The sequence below is a fragment of the Podarcis muralis genome, chromosome 12 (assembly GCF_964188315.1).
Source record: "Podarcis muralis chromosome 12, rPodMur119.hap1.1, whole genome shotgun sequence".
In the NCBI taxonomy this organism is placed as follows: domain Eukaryota; kingdom Metazoa; phylum Chordata; class Lepidosauria; order Squamata; family Lacertidae; genus Podarcis; species Podarcis muralis.
In genome coordinates, this window is record NC_135666.1 from 56,495,295 (window position 1) to 56,519,093 (window position 23,799).

The window sequence follows — 23,799 nt, forward strand, 5'->3', positions numbered from 1 at the left end:
GCAAGCCAATCAGGCACTTGAGTTGATCTTCTTGCAGTCCATGGGACTCTCAAGAGTCTCCTCCAGCACCATAATTCAAAAGCATCAATTCTTCGGCGATCAGCCTTCTTTATGGTCCAGCTCTCACTTCCATACATCACTACTGGGAAAACCATGGCTTTAACTATACAGTGGTACCTCGGGTTACATATGCTTCAGGTTACATAAGCTTCAGGTTACAGACTCTGCTAACCCAGAAATAGTGCTTCAGGTTAAGAACTTTGCTTCAGGATAAGAACAGAAATCGGGCTTCGGCGGCGGCGTGGCAGCAGGAGGCCCCATTAGCTGAAGTGGTGCTTCAGGTTAAGAACAGTTTCAGGTTAAGAACGGACCTCCAGAACGAATTAAGTACGTACTTAACCCAAGGTACCACTGTACGGACCTTTGTTGGCAAGGTGATGTCTCTGCTTTTTAAGACGCTTTCTTCTTATAGTATAAGAAGGTTAATTTTGTGGGAAATAATTCGTAATGTATTGAACAAAAGTGTTTTAAAGTACTTTTCCAAAACAAAACAAAACAAAACAGAGTCCTTTTTGTTGGGGAAATTCAGACGGAAATTCCCAGGTGTCAAAAAAGGTTATTTATGTATGCCACTACTGCAGCCCGTGTTTTGTTAGCCCCCAAATGGAAAACGAGTGAGGTCCCAACTAAAGAAGAATGGCAACTTAAACTGATGGAATATGCACAGCTTGTGGACCTAACATATAGAACAAGACAACAAGAAGAACATACGTTTAGAGAAGATTGGAAAATGTTTATTGAATATATGGGGGGAAATTGTGTACATTAGAAAACGTGGGCAGCGTGAAGATAAATTCAAGTGTAAATAAGTTTTGATGGATGTAATAGTGGAATACTGAATGGTTTAGATTATATAAAATATGCAGGGATTTATGTTATGCAAAATGAACTATGGAAAGAGAAGAAGGGAAGTCATTGATATTTTAAGGTTGTTTAAATGAATATTCTAAAATGTAAGATGTAAAAAATTATACAGAAAAAAGAAGGTTAATTTTGGCTTTAAATGACTAAGGCTTTTAAATACAGAATTAATCAAGCACAAGTTTTACCGCCGCATCTTTCTGCCACTTGGGTAATGTGCTTAACTGCAGCTCAGCATCTGCTACAACTGGATCCATCCATTTACCATAGTATTTTCTTTCCCTGCAGACAGAACAGCTGGTTACCCTTTGGATTCTTTTCGTCATAACGGTTGTTGGGAACTCCATTGTTTTGCTCTCCACCTGGAGGAGGAAGAGGAAATCCAGGATGACTTTCTTTGTGACCCAGCTGGCCATAACAGGTAAAGCTGTGTCAAAAGGGGGCGTGGACTTGCTCATATATTTTCACTTGGCAGCAAAAAAGGGATGGTTTTCATACCCAGGGAATGAGCCCTTGTGGGAAAATTTTGCCCTGATACAGTGGTGCCTCGCAAGACGAAAATAATCCGTTCCGCGAGTCTCTTTGTCTAGCGGTTTTTTCGTCTTGCGAAGCAACCCTATTAGCGGCTTAGCGGATTAGTGCTATTAGCGGTTTAGCGGCTTAGTGGCTATTAAAGGCTTAGCGGCTAAAAGGCTATTAGCGGCTTAGAAAAAGGGGGGGAAAGCGAAAAAAAATCGCAAGACTCGCAAGACGTTTCCGTCTTGCAAAGCAAGCCCATAGGGAAAATCGTCTAGCGGGTTTTTCGTCTTGCGAGGCATTCGTCTTGCGGGGCACCACTCTACTTGCCTCTTCCATTCGCTGTCCTAGCTCTATTCTGCTGTCTGTCTGATAGAGTTGTCCAAGAAACTAGTAAATTTCGCCAAATGCACAGGAGCACAGGGCATGCAACATTATCTGGCCTAGGTACTGGAAGGGACTAACAGAGATGAAGCCACAGCTTTTCCAGAAATGTGGGGGTTTGTGGTGGGGATAATGAATGAGGAAAATATAATTTCTTATTGATTGATCAGGTAAAAAACTCCAAATTAAAAAACATCCAAAACTTCACATAAAAATATAAATGCAACAAAATGTTGTGCTTGTTTCTGCTAAAACAACTAGAAATTCTATTTTTTTGTAAATAATTTTATTAAGTTTTACAATTTTATATTCAACACAAACATCATTATCACAAAAAGCATATATGAATCCCAATATCCCCCTCTCCCATGACTTCCCTCAACTTCCTCTTCGGGTTCTCTAAATATTTGCTTCTCCTGCCTATCTTATTCTATCTTAATTTTATAATATTTTAGTTAAATATTATTAAATTCTTATCATTTTTGTACCATATTTTTTCACGTTACATCTTACACTTTGTTATTTTCTAATTATTACATCTTAACTTGTGTGTTTGTTTTCTTAGTTGTGTTTACTCAAACCCTGCTAGTGAGTCCACCTCTTTACAATATTTCTGTAGGTACAGCATAAACTGTTCCCAATATTTTTTGACATCTCTATTGTCTTTGTCTCTAAGTTTTCCAGTTAGCTTCGCCATTTCAGCGTATTCCGTCAATTTTTCTTGCCATTCTTCTTTCGTTGGTATCTTATCGTCTTTCCATTTTGGGGCTAGTAATATCCTAGCCACCATTGTAGTGTACATAAATAATTTCTTCTGCTCTTTTGGCAAGTCTTGACCTGTAATAGAAATTCTAAAAATATAATCTAGGTTCAAAATCCAGCCTTTGGCATATGCACTTCTCATTAGTGCCTTATAACAGAAAGGTTGATTTTTCTGTCACATATTTCTTTATTTGTAGAGCCCAATATCTTGGAGAGGGAAAGACTATTTTACTTGCTCTATTTCTTTAGAGTCTATGTACTAGTTGTGCAACATTTTTCACTTACCTAAGACTACTGCGAAATTGATGTATAGTCACAAAATTAAAAGACGCCTGCTTCTTGGGAGAAAAGCAATGACAAACCTAGACAGAATCTTAAAAAGCAGAGACATCACCTTGCCGACAAAGGTCCGTATAGTTAAAGCCATGGTCTTCCCGGTAGTGATGTATGGAAGTGAGAGCTGGACCATAAAGAAGGCTGATCGCCAAAGAATTGATGCTTTTGAATTATGGTGCTGGAGGAGACTCTTGAGAGTCCCATGGACTGCAAGAAGATCAAACCTAACCATTCTTAAGGAAATCAGCCCTGAGTGCTCACTGGAAGGACAGAGCCTGAAGCTGAGACTCCAATACTTTGGCCACCTCATGAGAAGAGAAGACTCCCTGGAAAAGACCCTGATGCTGGGAAAGATGGAGGGTACAAGGAGAAGGGGACGACAGAGGATGAGATGGTTGGACAGTGTTCTCGAAGCTACCAGCATGAGTTTGACCAAACTGGGGGAGGCAGTGGAAGACAGGAGTGCCTGGCGTGCTCTGGTCCATGGGGTCATGAAGAGTTGGACACGACTAAATGACTAAACAGCAACAAGACTACTACCTTGGATCTAGCACTGTTAATGACTAGATAATTTTCTGTACAAACTTCTCAGTAATCTCATACCAGCTTATGATGTTGAAAATAAAATCACACCATTGGCACAAAATGATATCTTCACAGGTCTAGTCATAATGTTAAGCATATCAAAATTTTGGCTATGCAAACTTAGTTCAATAAATTGAACGAAGATAAGGTCTGGTCAGACTCCTTTGTATATAGGAATCTCACATGTAGGAACAGAATTTCAGTCTTTTCAAAACTTTAAATGTGTTTCTGTGTAAAGCAGTCTGATTGAACATAATAGCTTCAAATCAAGATTTGTTTTTAAACAATTTATCCCCAGAAATCTATAAACAGAATCAGAAGCAGCAATGAAGTCAATAAAAGCAGTATGAGCCTTTGCTGTGTATTAAATTATCAAATGGAGTAATTATCAAGGGTTCCTGTCCCAAAGCCTGCCTGCTCTAATCTTTGAAGGAGATGTGCTGTATAAATTTAGGCTCATCTATCAATGAGGGTGATTGATGTATAAATCATGGGACCCTTCTGATTTCCTTTTTAAAATACTGGGACTATACTGTTACATTTTCAACCTTTGCGGTACAAGCTGCCGATAGCAAGGCAATCCTCATTGCTCTTGAAATTTTCAGTTTGGCAGGAAGTCCTTTCCTGGAGTCTTATTATTCTTCAATGGTTACATATAAGATTTTACCTCTTGGGAGGATGCAGGAGGCCATAAAGAGATGGAATTAATATCTAATACAGGAAACATTCCACAGGATATCCTTCCTATTTCAATTTCTTCTTTAAACATGTCTGATTAAAAATGCCCCGACATTGAAGCAACGACAGATATATCTCAAGATAATTTTATTTTGCTTGCCCTGCTTGCCATAAGTCTGCATTTTCCCGAAACATTTTGGCGATTCAGCGAAAATCCGCCTGCCCGATTCCTGGACATGTTCAGGAAAACCAGGATGTATGGCAGAAATAAGCAGAGTTTGGTCCATTTGCAACCAAAATCAATGTCAGCCCAAAATTTAGCCTTTAAAAAAAGGGGGGGCAGGTTTTCTTGGCTGCAATTATTTTTTGTAACCTCATCTAAGTTCTTAACATAGACCCTTATATACAGCTTTCAGGGGAAGCGCAAGCAATTCACAGCAGATTTCTTAACTTCTACATTATTTGGGAAGATGGGCCTTCAGCTGTGCAATGGAGAGTTTGATGACTCCCAGCTATGGAAAGGAAGGCATTGTTTGCAAAAAGCTGTTTTTAATACCAGCAGTTCCTCGCCGGTACTAATGATGAGTCATTATTAATATCACACAGTTTTAAGACATTATTCTAGCACCATAACATTTTGCTGCGCGAGCAGTACTCCCATTGCAAACCTTATGCCTGCAGGCAGATAAAAGTATACTGTTATTGTTATCCTTCATTTCTTAGAGCATGTGATTGCCCTGGGAAGAATCAAAGGGGGAAAATAAATTAAAGACATTCTCTCCAGATACTTCATAGCCTGGTAATTAAGATGCAAAAAGCATCAAGTAAGAAGGTGAAGGGAAAACTAATAAACAATCCAGCAAGCTATACATAAGGAAGTGTATCATGCTCATGTTCATTCCTGCCTTGAGTATTTCTCCTAAAAGTAAGATGGAAAGAAGAAATATTTTATTTTATTGTCCTCTCATCATATCTAGACATGGGCATAAGCCAGGGGAAAAACTGACCCCTCCCCCCCAAAAAATAAATATATATTTTTTAAAAAAAACTTATCAAAAAATAGAAATCTTAGAAAAATTTTGACAGATTTTCCTGAGCACTTGGGGTCAAAAGAAAGCAATTTAAAACAACTGTGGCTGAGACATTTCATTCTGAATCTTCTAGACAGAGCCAGACACAGAATGTTGACAATGTTGACAGGGGGGTGTCCTGCTCTCCCCCCCCCAAAAAAAAACATAAATCCTGGCTACGCCCATGTATCTAAGAGTTCCAGAATGCAGTTTGTTAGAGGAAAACAAATTCGAGAAGTTTACAAGCTGAATTATTTATTTATTTGTAACCCCCCCCCCCAAGTAATGTACAAGGGGGTGTACAAAGTGGTGCAGAAGTGAATTCTTACCAAGTAACGGCTGGAAGTGAAGCAGCCAGTAAATAAGAAATTTAAAAATGCTTCTGTTGATGTTAGCCAGTTATGACCAGGGGCTAATTCGTCGCATCCTGTGTGATGCCGAAAATAAGGGGTGTTTGACTCAGGCAAGGAAATCTGTCTAAATGCAAATACTCCCTTCCTCCCCATTTCACACCTAAGGGGACTCTGGGTTCAAATTCCCACTAAGCCACAAAGCTTTCTGGGTGGCCTTGAACAAGTCACTATCTGGCTAACCCAGGACCTTTCTGAGGTCTAAGGAGGTCCGGGCTACTTCCAGGTTATGAGGCTGCCAGGCTACAGGGAATCTGACCTCCTTCCCTCCTGGCAGTCTGCCTGTAATGGAAAGACAAGAAGCTCTTACCAAGGTCTTTTATTCAATATTCACAGAGAGAGTCGTAGAAATGCTGTCTCTTAGATAATGGCGTTGCTCCGAGTAAATCCCTATAGAATAGAATAGAATAGAATAGAATAGAATAGAATAGAATAGAATAGAATAGAATAGAATAGAATAGAATAGATTCTTTATTGTCATTACACAAGTGCAACATTGCACAAGTGCAACGAAATTGGATGCCATCCCTTAAAAACAACAAAAGCAAAACAACAACAACAACCAAACAAACCACATTCCAGCCACACCCACACCAACACCCATCAAACTCCCAGGTCACACTATCGAGTTACAGCATTCAAAAAGGCCACAGCTCTTGGATAGAAACTGTTTTTCAGTCTATTTGTCCTTGACTTGATGTTTCTATATCTCCTGCCAGAAGGCAGTAGTGCAAACAGACTGTGTCCCGGGTGAGATGAATCCTGCAGGATGTTGTTTGCTTTCCTAAGACAACGGGAACCGTACAGTTCTTCCAAAGATGGGAGAGGATGACCAATAATCCTTTGGGCTGTGGTTATGACCTTCTGGAGCACCTTCCTCTCCCTAGCTGTACAACTGGAGAACCAAGCACAAATACAGTATGTAAGAATGCTCTCTATGGAGCCTCGGTAGAAGGACACCAGCAGTCTCTCACTCAGATTGTTCTTCTTTAAAAGTCTGAGGAAATAAATTCTCTGCTGGGCCTTCTTCACCAGAGCAGTGGTATTTGCGCTCCAAGTCATGCCCTGATCGATAGTTACTCCCAAAAACCTGAATTCCGCCACCCTCTCCACCCGTTCCCCGTTGATATACAAGGGCTGAATGTCCGCCTTTTTTTTCCTGTAATCCACCACCAATTCCTTGGTCTTAGCCGTATTAAGAGCCAGATTGTTCTCTCCACACCAAACACAGAGCCGCTCCACCTCGTCCCGATAGGCGGACTCATCCCCTCCTGAAATGAGCCCTACCACCGTAGTGTCATCAGCAAACTTGATGATTTTGTTGCTGGAATAGATGGCTGTACAGTCATACGTATAGAGAGCATAGAGCAGGGGACTCAACACACAACCCTGTGGTGAGCCGGTGTTAAGGCTAAGGGCTGTGGACATATGTGACCCTACTCTAACCCTCTGAGAACGTTCTGACAAAAAATCCAAAACCCAGAGACAGGTGGAGTTGGAGAGTCCAATCGCCTCTAGCTTGGACACCAGTCTATGGGGGAGGATAGTGTTAAAAGCAGAGCTAAAATCCACAAACAGCAGCCTCACATAACTCCCCGGCTGCTCCAGATGGGACAGAGCAGCATGGAGAGTGGTGGTGATAGCGTCTTCTGTGGATCTATTTGCCCTGTATGCAAACTGGTAGTTGTCAAAAGTTGATGGAAGACAGGAAATAATGTGACGGCGCACCAGTTTCTCAAAACACTTCATGATGATTGGAGTCAGTGCAACTGGTCTGTAGTCATTCAAACTACTGATTGTGGATTTTTTAGGCAGAGGGACAATAGTTGACGACTTCAGGCAGGGTGGGACAATAGACTGGTGTAAGGACTTATTGAAGATCTTAGTAAAGACCCTCGCCAGCTGATCCGCACAGCCCTTCAACACCTTTCCAGTGATGCCATCAGGTCCAGCCGCCTTCCTCGGATTCGCCATCCTCAATACCTGTCTCACCTCATGCTCCTCTACCGTGAATGAGGGGCCCCTATGGGCTGGTGGCTGTAATACCGGCGTCTCAGGTGGCTCCTTCTCGAAGCGAGCAAAGAAGAGGTTAAGCTCCTCCGCCAGCAAAGGGTCACCGTCGACAGCACCAAGGTTAGGTTTGTAGTTGGTAATATGCTGAATCCCCTGCCACATCTGTCTTGTGTTGTTGCTCCTTAAATTATCCTCAATCCTCAGCCTATAATCCAATTTTGCCCGTCGAATACCCCTCTTCAAGTTTGCTCTTGCCACACTGTAAAGCTGCACCTCGCCTGACCTGAAAGCCCTGTTCCTTTCCCGCAACAGGCACTGGACCTCTCTATTCATCCAGGGTTTCTGATTGGGGTAAAACCGGATGGATTTATTTACTGTGACAGTGTCTGTGCAGTGATTGATATAGCACAGAACTGCCGCCGTGTGCTCCTCCAGGTCTGAACGATCGAAAATATCCCAATTGGTTCTCTCAAAACAGTCCTGCAGCTGGTGAATAGCACCTTCAGGCCAGATTTTAACAGATTTTAATATTGTGGGAGCCCGTTTCCTGAGTGGGATATATGCTGGTACCAGGAACAGAGACATATGGTCGGACTGGCCCAAGTGTGGCAGCTGTAAAGCCCTATAGCCGTGATTTACATTCGAATAAACTTTATCCAGTGTCTTGTCCCCTCTTGTGGGACATTTCACATGCTGATAGAGCGTTGGGAGCACTGTTTTAAGTTCAACATGGTTGAAGTCTCCCGCAATGATGTGCACAGCTTCAGGATACTTGTCTTGCTGGCTGCTGATAAGGCTCTGCAGGCATCCCAAAGCCAAGTTGGCATTGGCATCTGGTGGCACGTACACACCAGTTAACATAACAGCTGTGAACTCCCTAGGGAGATAGGCTGGTCTACATCTATGTCGGCTGATCTGTGCTTTCTGCCTCTGAGCTTTCTGTTCTCCTATTCTCAATGCCCGCCAGGTCCTGGGTGAGGGGGGCAGGGGCGGAGGAAGGGGGTGCGGTGGGGCGGATTGCCCCGGGTGTCTTCGCTGAGGGGGGTGAAATTTGGCACGCCATCCGCCCACGACTCCCAAGCCTACCCCGAGCCATCGGGGGAAGTGAGGGAGCTGTGCCGCTTTGCCAGTGACATTTCCCCCTTCATTTTGACAGCTGGGGGAGGCTTGGGAGTTGCAGGTAGGCGGTGCACTGAATGGCCGCCATCGGCGGCTCGCTCTGCCCCGGCTGCAGGGCGCACACATGCCGTTCCGTGCACCCGAGCAACTATTCTGCACCTGGGAGGGCACCCTCCAACCTGACCCCCTCAGGAACTTGCACACCCTGGACAGCACGGGGGGGGGGGGGATCTGGGATGCTTTCTAAAGACACTGTCAGCTGTCTCTGCCCTAGTGCTTCTTCTTCTTCCTACTCCTCTCCCAATATTCCCCAGCTTCTCCCCACTGCAGCCTCTGAACTGTGACCTTCTGCAAACCACTGTTCTAAATCTATACTGTCTCCCTCTTCTCTGGGAAGTGCAGCAGGAGGTTGGGGTTAGTCTCCACCATTCCTCCTCAGTCCCGCCCCTGACAGAGGACCCTAGCCGTCATAAAAATAAAAATGGCAACATCTTAAAACAAAAATTAAGGTACTAAAAATAGAGTGAGATATCATTTGATTTTTTACATATACGATAAAAAGCATTTTCTAGCAGATAGTGTATGTCACATTTTGTTATGATGTACGTCAAGCAAGTTGCAAAATGTATCATATGCCCCCCAAATTATCAAGTGTCTAAATCTGAGACCCCTTTGAGGTTGAGTCCACAAGGCAAATTGGCCCTGTGGTGGGCCCTGTGGTGGGTTGTTGTGATCATAATATGGGATAATTCATTGCTCTGAGCTTCGTGGAGTTCCTAGCCCAACTTACCTGACAGTAAACCCCACTGAATTCAATAGGACTCACTTTTAAACAGATATGGATAGGATTGTACTGTAAGGCAGGATTTGGGATAAAATCCAAAATATTTCAAATTGTTTAATTTATGCAGTTTGCAGATTCCTTTCTCTCTGACCTATTTAGACTTCCCTTATTCCTAACATTAAGAATAAATTTACTGGTACTTTTAATATCCTGGTGTTCCAGTCCTAATACATTCTGTTGGACTTTAGACTTAGCAATTTAAACAAATACTGGGATGTAATGCTCCAGTGCTTAAATTAAACAGTGTTTTTCATTACTTCACTAGAACAGTCTTCAGAATAACTCAGCGAGTTTTGTGTCAAAAAGAAAATGAACTTATGCCATTTGGGTTTGAGGACTGACAGACTCTGGGGTTGTGCGCCCATCTCACTCAAGAGGCCGGGGGCCAGCGCTGTCCAGAGACACTTCCGGGTCACGTGGCCAGCGTGACATCGCTGCTCTGGCGAGCCAGAGCCGCACACGGAAACGCCGTTTACCTTCCCGCTAGTAAGCGGTCCCTATTTATCTACTTGCACCCGGGGGTGCTTTCGAACTGCTAGGTTGGCAGGCGCTGGGACCGAGCAGTGGGAGCGCACCCTGCCGCGGGGATTCGAACTGCCGACCTTTCGATCAGCAAGCCCTAGGCGCTGAGGCTTTTACCCACAGCGCCACCCGCGTCCCAGGCTCACCCTATTCATACACAAATGTTCCCTTAAGGCAGGATTTGTGAGCACAGAGACAATGGAGAGGTTTTTCCCATTTCCATCCAAACTGCAGAGGAATATTTGAGGTCACTGAAAGAGTCAAAATGGCTTTAGGACTGTTTTCCTGTACTGTTTCAGACATGTGGTTTATTTATTTATGTATGTGTCTGCCTGGTACATTTATGAACGTTTATTTTATATCTTAGACCTTATAATTCTCCCAACACACCTTTATAATTAGCAAATATTTACCAAAGATAACAAAGCTGAAGTTCATTCTACAGCACACAAAGCCAGATTTCACAATGACTTGCTAAAACCCTCCAACTCTCACAAAAGCAAAGAGAATGTAATGGGGGGGGGGGAGAGAGAATATATTTAATGATTTTCAAAAGCAAACCTTCGATCAAAGCAGAGCAATGCCGGAATATAACAAAAGAATAATAGTGTGGAGGACTGATCAATATTACAATATAATGAAACAAAAGACATGTATCATTCAATGAAATATAATAGAACGTGGTTCTAAAAAAGTCTCTTAATCAAAGTAGGTTGTTTAGCAAAGTGGTTTAGAAAGGGCATCAAAACTTGTCACCAAGAGAACAGTTTAAATTATCCCTTGTCAGATTTTTGTAATAGTACTTTGCTTCTGGTTATTGATTTGGAGATTATGGGATGAATCACCACTTTGCAACATGCCGGAGCCCCACAAAGGATGTCTTAAATCCCACAAGCTAGAATCTGAATGACAAGCCATGAGGAAACAAAGGTTGGCAGACTTTTGCTTTTTAAGGTCAATGTTATTTTTGAATGAATCTCTGAATTCTGAAATTATGCTTGGTTAATACCCTAAGGCAAGCAAAGAGGAGCCAGACTAAGGATAGTGCTGTGTTCATTTGCAGTTTGGGAGGGAAGGGTGGTTTTGGTTTGCCTATCGGGTGAAAATAAATCAAATGAACTCTTTCCACGGATCAGACAACCGAGCCACACTCTAGTGAAAGATATTCAAGTGCAGAAACTGGCTTTATCCACATAATTCTCCTGGCTGGATATGCAACAGGAATAACGACACTCAGCCAGGAAGCTCCTTCTGGTTCCACAAGGAGGAAATTTATAAATTACCACCTGCTTTTCTGTGGCTTCATTCCACACATGGGTTCCATGCGAGGAGAATGACAGAAGCTCAGGATTTTTTGTGGGGCTGGGTCTTTATTCCCCCTCCCTTCCTGTTATAGCCTGTGTAACCTGTTTGAACAGGGGAAAAAAATAGCAGAGGGAATTGAATTTTCTATGCAATGTGTAAGCATGGAGCCTTTAAGACTCTGGCAGCACAATCTTGCACATGTTTACTCAAATGTAAGTCCCCTTGAGTTTAATGTGGCTGAAATAAGTGAGTACAGGGTTGCAGCCTGAGAAATATCCGTCTCCACAGAGACGGCTCTGAAGTGCCTTTTCCGTGCCAGTTTCATCTGCGAGTGAGAGGCAGATAAAGGGAGGCTAGGCTGAGCGCAAGGCCAATAGACAGAGCCAGAGAAGAAAGAGCTCCTACCACGCTAACCGCCTTTTGAATACACAGGGACAGGCCTCCTGCGTCATCTCTGGCACATGAATCCTGCTTCCTTTTGCCAAGTGCATGCTAGATTTCGCCAAAATGACTCGATGGCAGAGCAACCCTTCTAATTCCCTTCTGAACTGAGTCATTCACTTCATTCTTGTTATGTACTGAAGTTCTCACCCTGGTCCAGCAGGGGGATACTATAGATAGTTTTCACTCAGGTCCACACATGCAAATAAGGAATTGAAAGTGACATTCAGTGATTGGATAGTTACAGAAAGTGGTTACTGTTGCTTTGTAGTTGAGCTCTATATAAGCAGGCTGGCTGAACCCTTCAGCCCAGTTCTATTCTGGGCCTGTGAATAAACAAGAGCTGTTTGAAGAATTGCTGTGTTGTCTGATATGTTCACCCACAACTTAACAATTCTGAAGACTGCACATTAGACCAGGCAGTGGCGTAGGAAGCGGGGTGCGGTGGGTGTGGTCCGCCCCGGGTGTCATCACTGAGGGGGGTGACAAAATGGCAAAAATACGAGTTTTTAAAGTAAAAAAAAATTGTTTGGGCTCACGAAACTTTTTAGTTCAGTCAACAAACACAACGAAACGCAGCTGGCACTGGGCGTCACTCACCGCGGGGGCCGGCACTTCCACGGGGACTGCAGTGTGCCTGAGCCATGTGTCTCTCCTGGGAGTGATGTGCTGGCTTGGGCGCCTGAAACGGCAGCGTAGGACTTGCGCCTGCCCTCCGCCTCTCTCTCAGCCCCCCTACAGCTGAGGGGGAGGCGGTGGGCACATGTGGTCTTAGAGTTCTTAACCAAAAGACATTTCTTCCAGCAATAGACCTACATTGGCTCCCAGTACTTTTCCGAGCACAATTCAAAGTGTTGGTGCTGACCTTGAAAGCCCTAAACGGCCTCGGCCCAGTATATCTGAAGGAGCATCTCCACCCCCATCGTTCTGCCCGGACACTGAGGTCCAGCGCCGAGGGCCTTCTGGCGGTTCCCTCACTGCGAGAGGCCAAGTTACAGGGAACCAGGCAGAGGGCCTTCTTGGTAGTGGCACCTGCCCTGTGGAACGGCCTCCCATCAGATGTCAAAGAGATAAACAACTACCTGACATTTAGAAGACATCTGAAGGCAGTCCTGTTTAGGGAAGTTGTAAATGTGTGACATTTTAATGTATTATAAATCTTTGGTGGAAGCCGCCCAGAGTGGCTGGGGAACAAATATTATTATTATTATTATTATTATTATTATTATTATTATTATTATTATTATTATTTGTATTATTATTGTGTGTTTACTTCTGATACTTGATTGATGTTCACCATGTTGAGTTGTTTGAGTGGATGGCTTATGATTTATGTTGTGTAATGTTGAATACAGAAAACCTATATAAAAAAGTTTTTGTTGCCTTTAAAAGTTTGGGGCAATGGAAATACAAATAACAATGTTGTTTTGTAATGGATTGTTTTAACAATACCTCTGAGTCACACTGCAATGGACTCCAGCTCTTGAGAAGTATGCATCACAATGTATTACGAGAGATATGGAATAATCAAATCGCTTATTCTAAATGTGATAACATCTTGTTACAAGCAGGGAACTCAAGCAATAAAAAGAAGAAACCAAATCACTTTATCTCTGCTTACTGCTCAGTGCTGATGCATTATCTGAATGCATAACAGTTTATAATTCCTGAAATAAAGGTGTGCTTGTGTATAGGAACTGCAGAAAAAAATAAGAAAAAGTATGAAAAACCCCCCTCACCTAATATTTTTATGTGTTTCTGTGTAAACTCATCATTTCCTCTTATACAGTGGTTATAACCAATTGTACCTTTAGAGGTAGGGACGCGGGTGGTGCTGTGGGTAAAAGCCTCAGCGCCTAGGGCTTGCCGATCGAAAGGTCGGCGGTTCGAATCCCCACGGCGGGGTGCGCTCCCGTCGTTCGGTCCCAGCGCCTGCCAACCTAGCAGTTCGAAAGCACCCCCGGGTGCAAGTAGATAAATAGGGACCGCTTACCAGCGGGAAGGTAAACGGCGTTACGTGTGCTGCGCTGGCTCGCCAGATGCAGCTTGTCACGCTGGCCACGTGACCCGGAAGTGTCTGCGGACAGCGCTGGCCCCCGGCCTATAGAGTGAGATGAGAGCACAACCCCAGAGTCTGGCAAGACTGGCCCGTACGGGCAGGGGTACCTTTACCTTTACCTTTAGAGGTTAGTGTTAACATTTATTAATATTCATGCTTTTGACCTGAATTTCCCTTTGGCAAGTTTAATAAAGTCATTTGATTGGCACCTCTTCACAGGGAGATTAATTGAAAGCTTTTGTCAGGCAACTGTCAAGTTCTATTTAAGTCCCGAATCCTTTGGGATATGGTTTCAAAATTAACATGTTCATATTAGGGAAATTTCTTTCAGGTGGGCCGTGTCAACTTCGGGATGTCATCAAGGGACAGATGCTGTCAGAAAAGTCCTGCCAATTATTATTTATTAAATCTGCTTATCATTTCGTGAAGCAATAAATGTTCAGTTATAATCACTTATTGTAGAAAACCCAGCACAGTAACCTGTAATTAAAAGCTTCATAAATATTCTGATGTGGCTCAAACTGCATATTAACAAAGAGTCCATCTGTAGTTTTGTTTTGTGTGTTGAAGAACAACAATATAACACATTCTGGATAAGCTGCAGTTAAGAGTGGAAGAAGGGTGAAGACAGACCCTCCGAGTGCCCCTATTTTCCAGGGATTTAGAGAAGCCACCCCAGTTTCCAATGTGATCCCAGAATATCCCACTTTTCCTTAGGATGTCCCTATTTTCATGCTGGATGATGTTCTGAAAGCTCATTCATACCCCTGACTGCCTCTGCCCCAAGCTTTTAATTCTATGTTTTCATGAAGTTCATATCATTCCCCAAGTATCTAACATGGATTACAAGTGCTGTGTAAATTGCATGGCAAATTCTACCCAAGGTCACAGTCACACAATGCACATGGCTTTCCCCAAAGAATCCTGGGATCTGTTGCTTGTCAAGCGTGCTGGGGACTGTAGCTGTGCAAGGGATGAACTGCAGTTCCCATGACTCTTTGAGGGAAACCATGTGCTTTAAATATATGGTTACAGATGTGACCAAAGTCTCTGCTGTGAATGTGCGATCTGATGCACCGGGCCTTGGGCAACAAAAAAACTTGTGCCGTAATCAAACCCACTAGACTTTTAAGGTGCCACAAAACACCTGTTTTTTTCTGCAACAGGCTACCATATTTTTTGCTCCATAAGACGCACCTGACCATAAAACACACTTAGTTTTTAGAGGAAAACAAGAAAAAAAAATATTCTGAACGAAACAGTGGATGTATGATTTTTGTGGTTCATCCTGTGGCCACAGACATGATATGTGATTTGATGGTGAGTTTAGGTAGCCCAGTGCAAAAATCCTGAGAATCCATGTGGATCCGTGCTTTGTAACCACGTTTTTGCGCCATTGCGGCCCCACGAAACAATGGATGCATGGTTTTTTGGTGCAGGCTGTAGCCATGGACATGCTCTGTGATCTGATGGTGAATTTGGGGTGACCCAATGCAAAAATCCTGAAGATCCATGGGCTTTTACCTCCCCCCTCCCAGGCAGTCTCCTTTGTCTCTAGCGTCCCTTATCTCCCTCCCTGATCACTTGCTGATCAGCTGCTTCCTTTCAACACTCCCTTCCCTCCTCTCGTTTGCCTTAGTGTCTTTTCCTTAGCTGGAGCAGTTTTTTGCTCCTCCTTTTCTTCTAATTTCTCTCCTCATTGCTTTAATTTTCCTGTCTCTGTTGGGTTTGGAACTTCATAGGTTAAGTTCTTCCCATGATGCCTCAATTCTGACGTCAGTTTTCGAAGCTGGGAGGAGCTGGGAGGAGTCAAGTTCAGTTCTCTCTGTGCTCTGAGAGAGAGAGGCATGCCTTTGCAATGGCTGCCAGCAGTGATGGCTGAAACGTTCCAATAAAGAACTGTAAATAGACAAACCTGCCTCTGTGTGTTTGTCTGGAAGCTAAGTAAGGACGTAAGGCTGTTTTACATCGCTGTGCTTCAACTCTGCTACTGGCGTGACTGGACGAAAGAGCGAAGGAGCAGAGGTGCTCAGAGGAAGTGTGCCGGACCTGCCGGATCTGCCATAAAGAGCTAATTGTGGACCAATAAATCAATTAGCGGGGGTCACGCCAATAAATCGTGTTATGCACAGGTAATGGTGGTCAGCCAACGCTCGTAAAACAGTCGTAAAACAGCTTCAGGAAGGCTTTGAAGCTGGGATCTGAGAAACGGGAGCTGGCCGGATGTCGGAGGCTGCTTACAGTGAGTCTAAGAGCCAAAGAAGCTGCTGAGAGAGCTGCTGGAACACAGAGCTGGAGCACAGAAGCAGCTGGGAGCTGAAAAGCAGCTGAGAGATCGTTTCTCCACGTAATGGGTGCCAGAGGAGCTTGTGGTCTGTAAGTACAGCTTGGGGCCCCTTGGGAGAACGGGAGAAGATGGCTGAGAGCCAGGATATACCGGTGGAAAAGCTCACTCTAAAGAGTTGGGCAACCTGGAGCAAAAGAGTAAAGGGGTGGTTCCTGGTCCATGAGCTTTGGGAAGCAAGCCAGAGGGAGCCACTACCACCAACCCCCAGCGCTAAAGCGGCTGGACACGTTGCAGGCTGTGATGCTGCGTTGCCGGAAGATAGCCAGCAGAAAATGCAAAGAGAGCTGGAGATGCTCAAGGCATGTGTTGATGCTTCACTGAGACCCCACTTGGAGGGTGTGAAATCAGCGTGGGCCGCCTGGAATGTGCTGAAAGGTGTGTGCGAAGCTTCAGCGGGAGGCCAGAGCCCTGCAGACGCTGGTCTAGAAGCCCCTATTCCCCAATCAGCCTCAAGGAGCGCTGGTGCGCAGATCAGGGGGGGCAGGAGTTCCAAAGGCAAGTTTGAAAAACTTTCCACTTGTGCTGAAGCGGAGAGCAGCTTCAGGGGGGGCGAGGCTGGTGGGAGGCGCCATTCCAGAAGGAGGAGGGCCAAGCCAGCTGGGAGCCCCGGGCAGTGTTTTTCCACTGGAGTTCGTCGATGCTACGTGTGCAATTCGGCGCAACATCTGAGTGGCAGTTGCCCCCACCGGAGCAGAGAGCCGGGGCAGGATGTTCATACTTCCCATGGGAACCAGGCGGGTTTCCATGGCAACAGGCCTGGGAAGGCAGGCAGGCGGGGAACAGAGCCAGGTGGCCGTGGTAAACAACGGGAAGAGTCTTATCAAGTCTCTGCGAGCATGGCGTTGTTTGAAGGCAGCTGTGTGGAAAATTCCGAGCTCAGCTTTGTTATTGACTCTGCAGCTAACCGCAACATGGTTCCAGAGACCCCTGCAGTCGAGATGTGGAATTGCAAGGCAGTTCCAAAGGGACAAACTGTGCTTTTTGCAAATGGGCAGAAAAAGAATGTAACATGTCTTGTTGACTTACATGTGTTTGTTTTACAGGAATCGATGGAATTTTGTACCGTTCCTGGGATGCACCACTGTCTTTTATCTGTGCCTTGTCTGTTAAAAAAGGGTTTCCAGGTTTGTTTCCAGGGGGATTTCTGCACAATTTCCAGAGGAGGGAAACGCCTTGTCGAAGTGAAAAGGGGACAGAATGATCTTTTCATTCTTAAAACGTCTCTTGGGGGTGAAGGGAAGGCTGAGAAAGCACAAGCGTTGCGTGCTACGGTTCCCAACCAGCGTACTACAATTCCCGCTCATGATGCCACATGTGCATGCGTATGGCATTAGAGAACAATTCATGGGTCGGTAGAGGACTTGCAGACTCTGCCCGAGGTTGCCAAGGGGTGTAGAATTAAAAATTGTGGAAGTGCCATTAATTGTGACACTTGCAAGCAGGCAAAGGTAAAAGGCTGCAGTTACCCAAAGGTAGAAAGGGTAGCCACAAAGCCCTTTGAATTGGTTCACATAGACTTGTGGGGTCCTGTGAGGGAACCGAGTCTGGGAGGTGCAAGGTTTCTGCTGACGGTTCAAGACAGTTTTTCGCAGAATTCCTGGAGTTTAGGTCTCAAATCCAAGGAGGATGCAGCACAGCTGATCAGGACCTGGATTGAGGGAGTGGAACTAAGGTTTTCCACCAGAGTGCAAGCGATCATCAGTGACAGAAATGCTAAGTACACTGGTTCTGCTTTGCAGGAGTTCTTTCACAAGAAAGGGATACGTCACACAGTGACTTCACCCAGTCAGAAGGGGGTGGCAGAGCTTAGAAGTGAGGCTCTGGTTAAAGCTGCACAGGTGTTGCTGAAAGAGTCTGGGTTACCTCCAAGGTTTTGGCTGGAGGCAACCAGGTACGTATGCTTCACCTGGAATAGGACCTACAATTCGCTGGTAGGTGACACACCGTTTTCTTTGTTGAATGACAGAAAGCCCCAGGTTCACTTTCTGCGCAAGTTTGGTTCATCTGCGGTTGTCCCTGTGCCCAAGGCTTTGCAAGGGCCAGATGGAGCCAAGTTCCAGAAAATGATCTTCTGTGGGTATGAGCCAGAAGCTCGTGCATGGCGGTTTGCTTACCCATCAGGTGATCAGAGTAAAGTGCTGATCAGTAAACACGCTGAGTTCTTTGAGCAGAGTGAGAAGCCAAAGGTTGTTGTCCAGCGTGATCTTCTCTCAGATTGTCTCTCTGACCCAGAGGACAGTTGTGATGAGGAGGAAGCAGAGGCTGATCCCAGTGATGAGGACCAGGTCCAGGATCAGGGTTCAGAATCCGATGATGACGATCAGGTCACTGACCAAAGTCAGGAGCAAAGTCAGGAGCAGGATGAGGTTTCTGTAGCTTCTCCACAAGATGTTAAGAGAGCACCCAAAAGCGAGCCTAGTTCTCCTGTGAGTGTGATGGAAAGGATTCGAAGACGCTTTAAGTCAGAGGGGGAATCCCGTGATGCAGAGGTCACACCTGCTGGTGACGGTGAGCCAGAGGAAACACCTGAGTTTGTGCCTAGGCGGTCCAGTCGCACAACAAAGGGTATTCCGCCTGAAAGGTACCAGGCCATAGGTGCGTGGGTAAATTTCGCACAGTGCGTTTCTGAGAATTGTGAGGTGGTTCCACAAATGCCAAACAGGTCTGCCAAGGGAGGGCACGAGGCACTGGGGATGGGATTGATCTCACAAGGTGTTACTGAAGGGGTTCAACAGGTGCCTGGGAAAGATGCCGGAAAGGGGCACAAGGCAAAGGGAAAGGTGTTGAACTCAAAAAGGTCTTGTCAGAATGCTCGGCAAAGGGGGGTGTTGGGTTTGGAACTTCATAGGTTAAGTTCTTCCCATGATGCCTCAATTCTGACGTCAGTTTTCGAAGCTGGGAGGAGCTGGGAGGAGTCGAGTTCAGTTCTCTCTGTGCTCTGAGAGAGAGAGGCATGCCTTTGCAATGGCTGCCAGCAGTGATGGCTGAAACGTTCCAATAAAGAACTGTAAATAGACAAACCTGCCTCTGTGTGTTTGTCTGGAAGCTAAGTAAGGACGTAAGGCTGTTTTACATCGCAGTGCTTCAACTCTGCTACTGGCGTGACTGGACGAAAGAGCGAAGGAGCAGAGGTGCTCAGAGGAAGTGTGCCGGACCTGCCGGATCTGCCATAAAGAGCTAATTGTGGACCAATAAATCAATTAGCGGGGGTCGCGCCAATAAATCGTGTTATGCACAGTCTCCTCTCCCTGCAAGTTTGCTGTCTTCACCTGCCCCCTCCCAGGCAGCCTCCTTTATCGCTAGAGTCCCTTATCTCCCCTCCTGATCGCTTGCTGGCTTTGTTTCAACACCCCTTTCCCTCTTTCTTTAAAAAAAAAAAAAGCACGATCTGGTTTTTGCCCCTGGGCAATTCGGCTCCAGGGACCGCACATTCGCTCCCTAAGACGCCCAGACATTTCCTCTTACTTTTTAGGAGGAAAAAAGTGCATCTTATGGAGCGAAAAATACAGTAACTTGGGTACCCTTCCAGAATCCAATGACAACTGCAGTCCTTTTCTCTGCATTCTCTTGTTCTGTTGTTTTGTTGTTTTTTTTTAAAAAAAACCAATCAAACAAGCAACAAAAGCAGCCCTGAGTGGGAGGCAGGCAGGCAGGCAGGGAGTGACTCCTTGGGTCTTTTCCCTCCAGACATTTTCCAACTCAAAAGTGTCCATAGGGGGAAAAGGTACTACAGCAAAGCCCCACTGTATCCTACCTGTCCATTTGGGGATGAGGATTCTGAGAGGATTCTGGAGTCCATTGCAGTGTGACTCAGAGGTATTGTTAAAACAATCCAGGGGTATGAATGAGCTTTCAGAACATCATCCAAAAGTCTCGTCACTATGGCAGGACTATGTGGGCTTTAGGCTGTGGGTTGCTCCAGCTCCTAGTAGATTCAAGAATCTACAATGCAGCCCTTAGCGATAGCGTAAAGATGAGGGCAAAACACCACGAAACAATGCTAACTGGGTTTTCCCACAGTTGCAAAGGCAATGCCGGCAAATTATTCTGGGAGGAAAAACACATGTATCTGTTTCACTGCAAGAATGAAGTGTACCTCCTGTTTGAATCCAGAAGGAACAACAAACTCTTGCATGAAAAGAAGCACTCAGCTGTGGCTTTGGGACAATGAAGTGCTTTTGTGGCGATCAAGAGAACTCTTTAGAATCTGAAGCATTTCATTTAAATGAACGGAGCCTGTTCTGCTTATATCTTCCCGAAGATGCAGTGTCATGCCCTTCCGTGCTAACGGAAATGCAGAATTCAAAGCTGGATGGAAAAATAGAATTTGTGTACATTTGTGGTATCTGAATCTTCTGTTAAAAAACCAGCAAAAGTACAAATAGTAGATTTGTACAGTGGTACCTTGGGTGGCGTTGTGGCTTAAACCACAGAGCCTAGGGCTTGCTGATCAGAAGGTTGGCGGTTTGAATCCCCGCGACGGGGTGAGCTCCCGTTGTTCGGTCCCAGCTCCTGCCCCACCTAGCAGTTCGAAAGCACGTCAAAGTGCAAGTAGATAAATAGGTACCACTCCAGCGGGAAGGTAAATGGCGTTTCCATGCACTGCTCTGGTTCGCCAGAAGCGGCTTAGTCATGCTGGCCACATGATCCGGAAGCTGTACGCTGGCTCCCTTGGCCAATAAAGCAAGATGAGCACCGCAACCCCAGAGTCGGTCACGACTGGCAATCCAGAGCAGCGCACGGAAACGCCGTTTACCTTCCTGCCGGAGTGGTACCTATTTATCTACTTGCACTTTGACGTACTTTCGAACTGCTAGGTGGGCAGGAGCAGGGACAAGCAACGGGAGCAACGGGGATTCGAACCGCCGACCTTCTGATTGGCAAGTCCTAGGCTCTGTGGTTTAACCCACAGCTCCACCATCTATTTCCTTCCTTTTCAACTTTAAAGTGGGCTAGTGGGGCAGGGAGACCCCTTCTGGGTGTTGCATCTCAACACCTGCCTTTTTAATGTAAGGGAGCAGGGTAGATGTTATGGTTATTTATACAGAGAAGTTATTGAGAATAAGTGCCAGAGTCATAAAAAACAATGAATTCAATAAAATATTGGCTTTTGCATTCAGTATGCCTTCTGCATGCCCTTGGATCAAACATCAGCAGAATAATTTGCTTTTATGTCAAAGAATAGCAATCAGCCGGTAGCTTTTGTCTTTAGAGTATTCTGACCATATAAATAGTTCAAGGGCTGGGACTACGCAAGGTAAAGTTCTGCTCTCTTCTTCAGCTTTCTTTTACCTACTGTAACATGGAAAGCTAAAACCAGACTTGCCGGGAAGGCACATGTCTCCAACATATAACTGTGACCATAATCATTTAAACAGACGTTAATTAGAGAGAGATTAGCAATGATGGAGTTAAGAGTGCTGTTCCACAGCTGCTGCTGAGGTTGCTAAGGGTGCTTCTTAATATTCTGTTTTATATTCTGCTGCTTGCGCAGGTTTTATCACGGGGGATATTTGAAAATACTGTTTTGCAGCACTGGCCCAATCCTTCTCAGAGGGGCTTACTCCCAAGTAAATGGGCAGAAGATTGCAGCAGTGGCCTACTTTCATTTTCCAAAAATAAATCAGCAACATCTGAGTGGCTGAATAGAAGAGAGACACAAAAGCATAATCAATTGCAAAGCTGAAGTTAGAAAACAGACCCAGTTCCTATTATGTTATGCAGGTCTCTCAGGGCAGTTATTCATTGCGACTCCTCATTTGCAGTTGAAATAGGAGCAAGAGAAATAATACCCTTATAAGCAAGTGAAATCTGTGTCAGCATTACTTTTACACAGGAATAGGGAATGTGTGGCCCTCCAGATGTTGTTGGACTACAACTCTCATCATCCTCAGCTAGCATGGCCAAGATTTAGGATGGTGGGACTTGTAGTCCAACAAGATATGGGGGTCACAGGTTCCCAATCACTGCTTTAATGCCCCAAAGACAATGTAAAGGTAAAGGGGACCCCTGACCATTAGGTCCAGTTGTGGCCGACTCTGGGGTTGCGGTGCTCATCTTGCTTTATTGGCTGAGGAAGCCGGTGTACAGCTTCTGGGTCATGTGGCCAGCCTGACTAAGCCGCTTCTGGTGAACCAGAGCAGCGCACGGAAACACCATTTACCTTCCCGCTGGAGTGGTACCTATTTATCTACTTGCACTTTGACGTGCTTTCAAACTGCTAGGTTGGCAGGAGCAGGGACCGAGCAATGGGAGCTCACCCCGTCTTGGTGATTCGAACCGCCAACCTTCTGATCGGCAAGTCCTAGGCTCTGTGGTTTAACCCACAACGCCACCCGCGTCCTGTATGACATTGTCTGTAAATACAATGCCGTGGAATGTGAGGACAGCTTGAGCAGTACAGATACTGGGTATTGAACACACACACAAATCCACACACACACACTTTCACTGGTGTGGTCATAAATTAATGTTGTATGTTATCAGTTTTTTCTGAATCAAGGACCGAAAAAAATAAATAGAAGTCGTGTTCAACAATATAGAGCAAATCAACTATTATGCTGTATACTGTGCTTAGTAAGCCACCATGGTAGGGGCAGGCAGAAGGAATCCCTGGATCTACTGGTAGATTACACTATGATTCACAGTAGATCAGCAACCCAATGGGTAGGGATTTGGGGTCTAGAGTTCCATTCAGCAGGCAAGTCTCCAACTTTAGCACATGTTGAAATAAATGAAATAGTACACTTCATAATCTAAACAGCTTTCCTGCCACAAGACCATTAAGTTCAGGGTTTAAAATGATCTAAGCATATCATTCTTTGAAAATGTTTTCTCCCTCCTCTGTGTAAGCGATTAGTAACTCTGCTGTAGATTGGTGCTTGTACCTGCAGGTCACCCCAGTGTGTGGCTTGTGGGGAGGCAGCTGGCAGCTGGCTCTGACCCCTGGGCCGCCATTTTGAAATTGGCTCAAGCTGCTGCAGGGCCATTTCAGATCGGCCCTCACCTCAAAGTCCAGTTGCTGGACCTATTTAAACAAACCACCCAAAGTAGATTCCACAAGCCCGAATCCTTCCTGTTTCGGCATTCAGGAAATCTGGGACATATATTGACTATAGAACAGACTGCTGTTGAAAAGCACAGACGTTTGCAGTGGTTCTGCTACTCAACCAACCCCTGGTGTTCAGGGGCAAGCCAGCTCTGGGGTTCGTGGTGTTATGTCATCATTCATTATTATTAGCAATATACAGTGGTACCTCGGGTTACATACGCTTCAGATTACATACACTTCAGGTTACAGACTCTGCTAACCCAGAAATAGTACCTCGGGTTAAGAACTTTGCTTCAGGATTAGAACAGAAATTGTGCTCCGGCGGCGCGGCAGCAGCAGGAGCCCCCATTAGCTAAAGTGGTGCTTCGGGTTAAGAACAGTTTCAGGTTAAGTACAGACCTCCAGAACAAATTAAGTACTTAACCCGAGGTACCAC

General features: G+C 45.1%; 1 protein-coding gene across 1 annotated transcript in view; it reads left to right on the plus strand.

The window, feature by feature from the left end:
• Positions 1-23,799, plus strand: part of NPSR1 (neuropeptide S receptor 1) — an 85,307-nt gene that overhangs the window by 10,949 nt on the left and 50,559 nt on the right. The window contains exon 2 of the mRNA XM_028751319.2: positions 1,210-1,342. Within this exon, the coding sequence (XP_028607152.2) occupies positions 1,210-1,342 (133 nt within the window). The remainder of the gene's footprint in view (positions 1-1,209; positions 1,343-23,799) is intronic.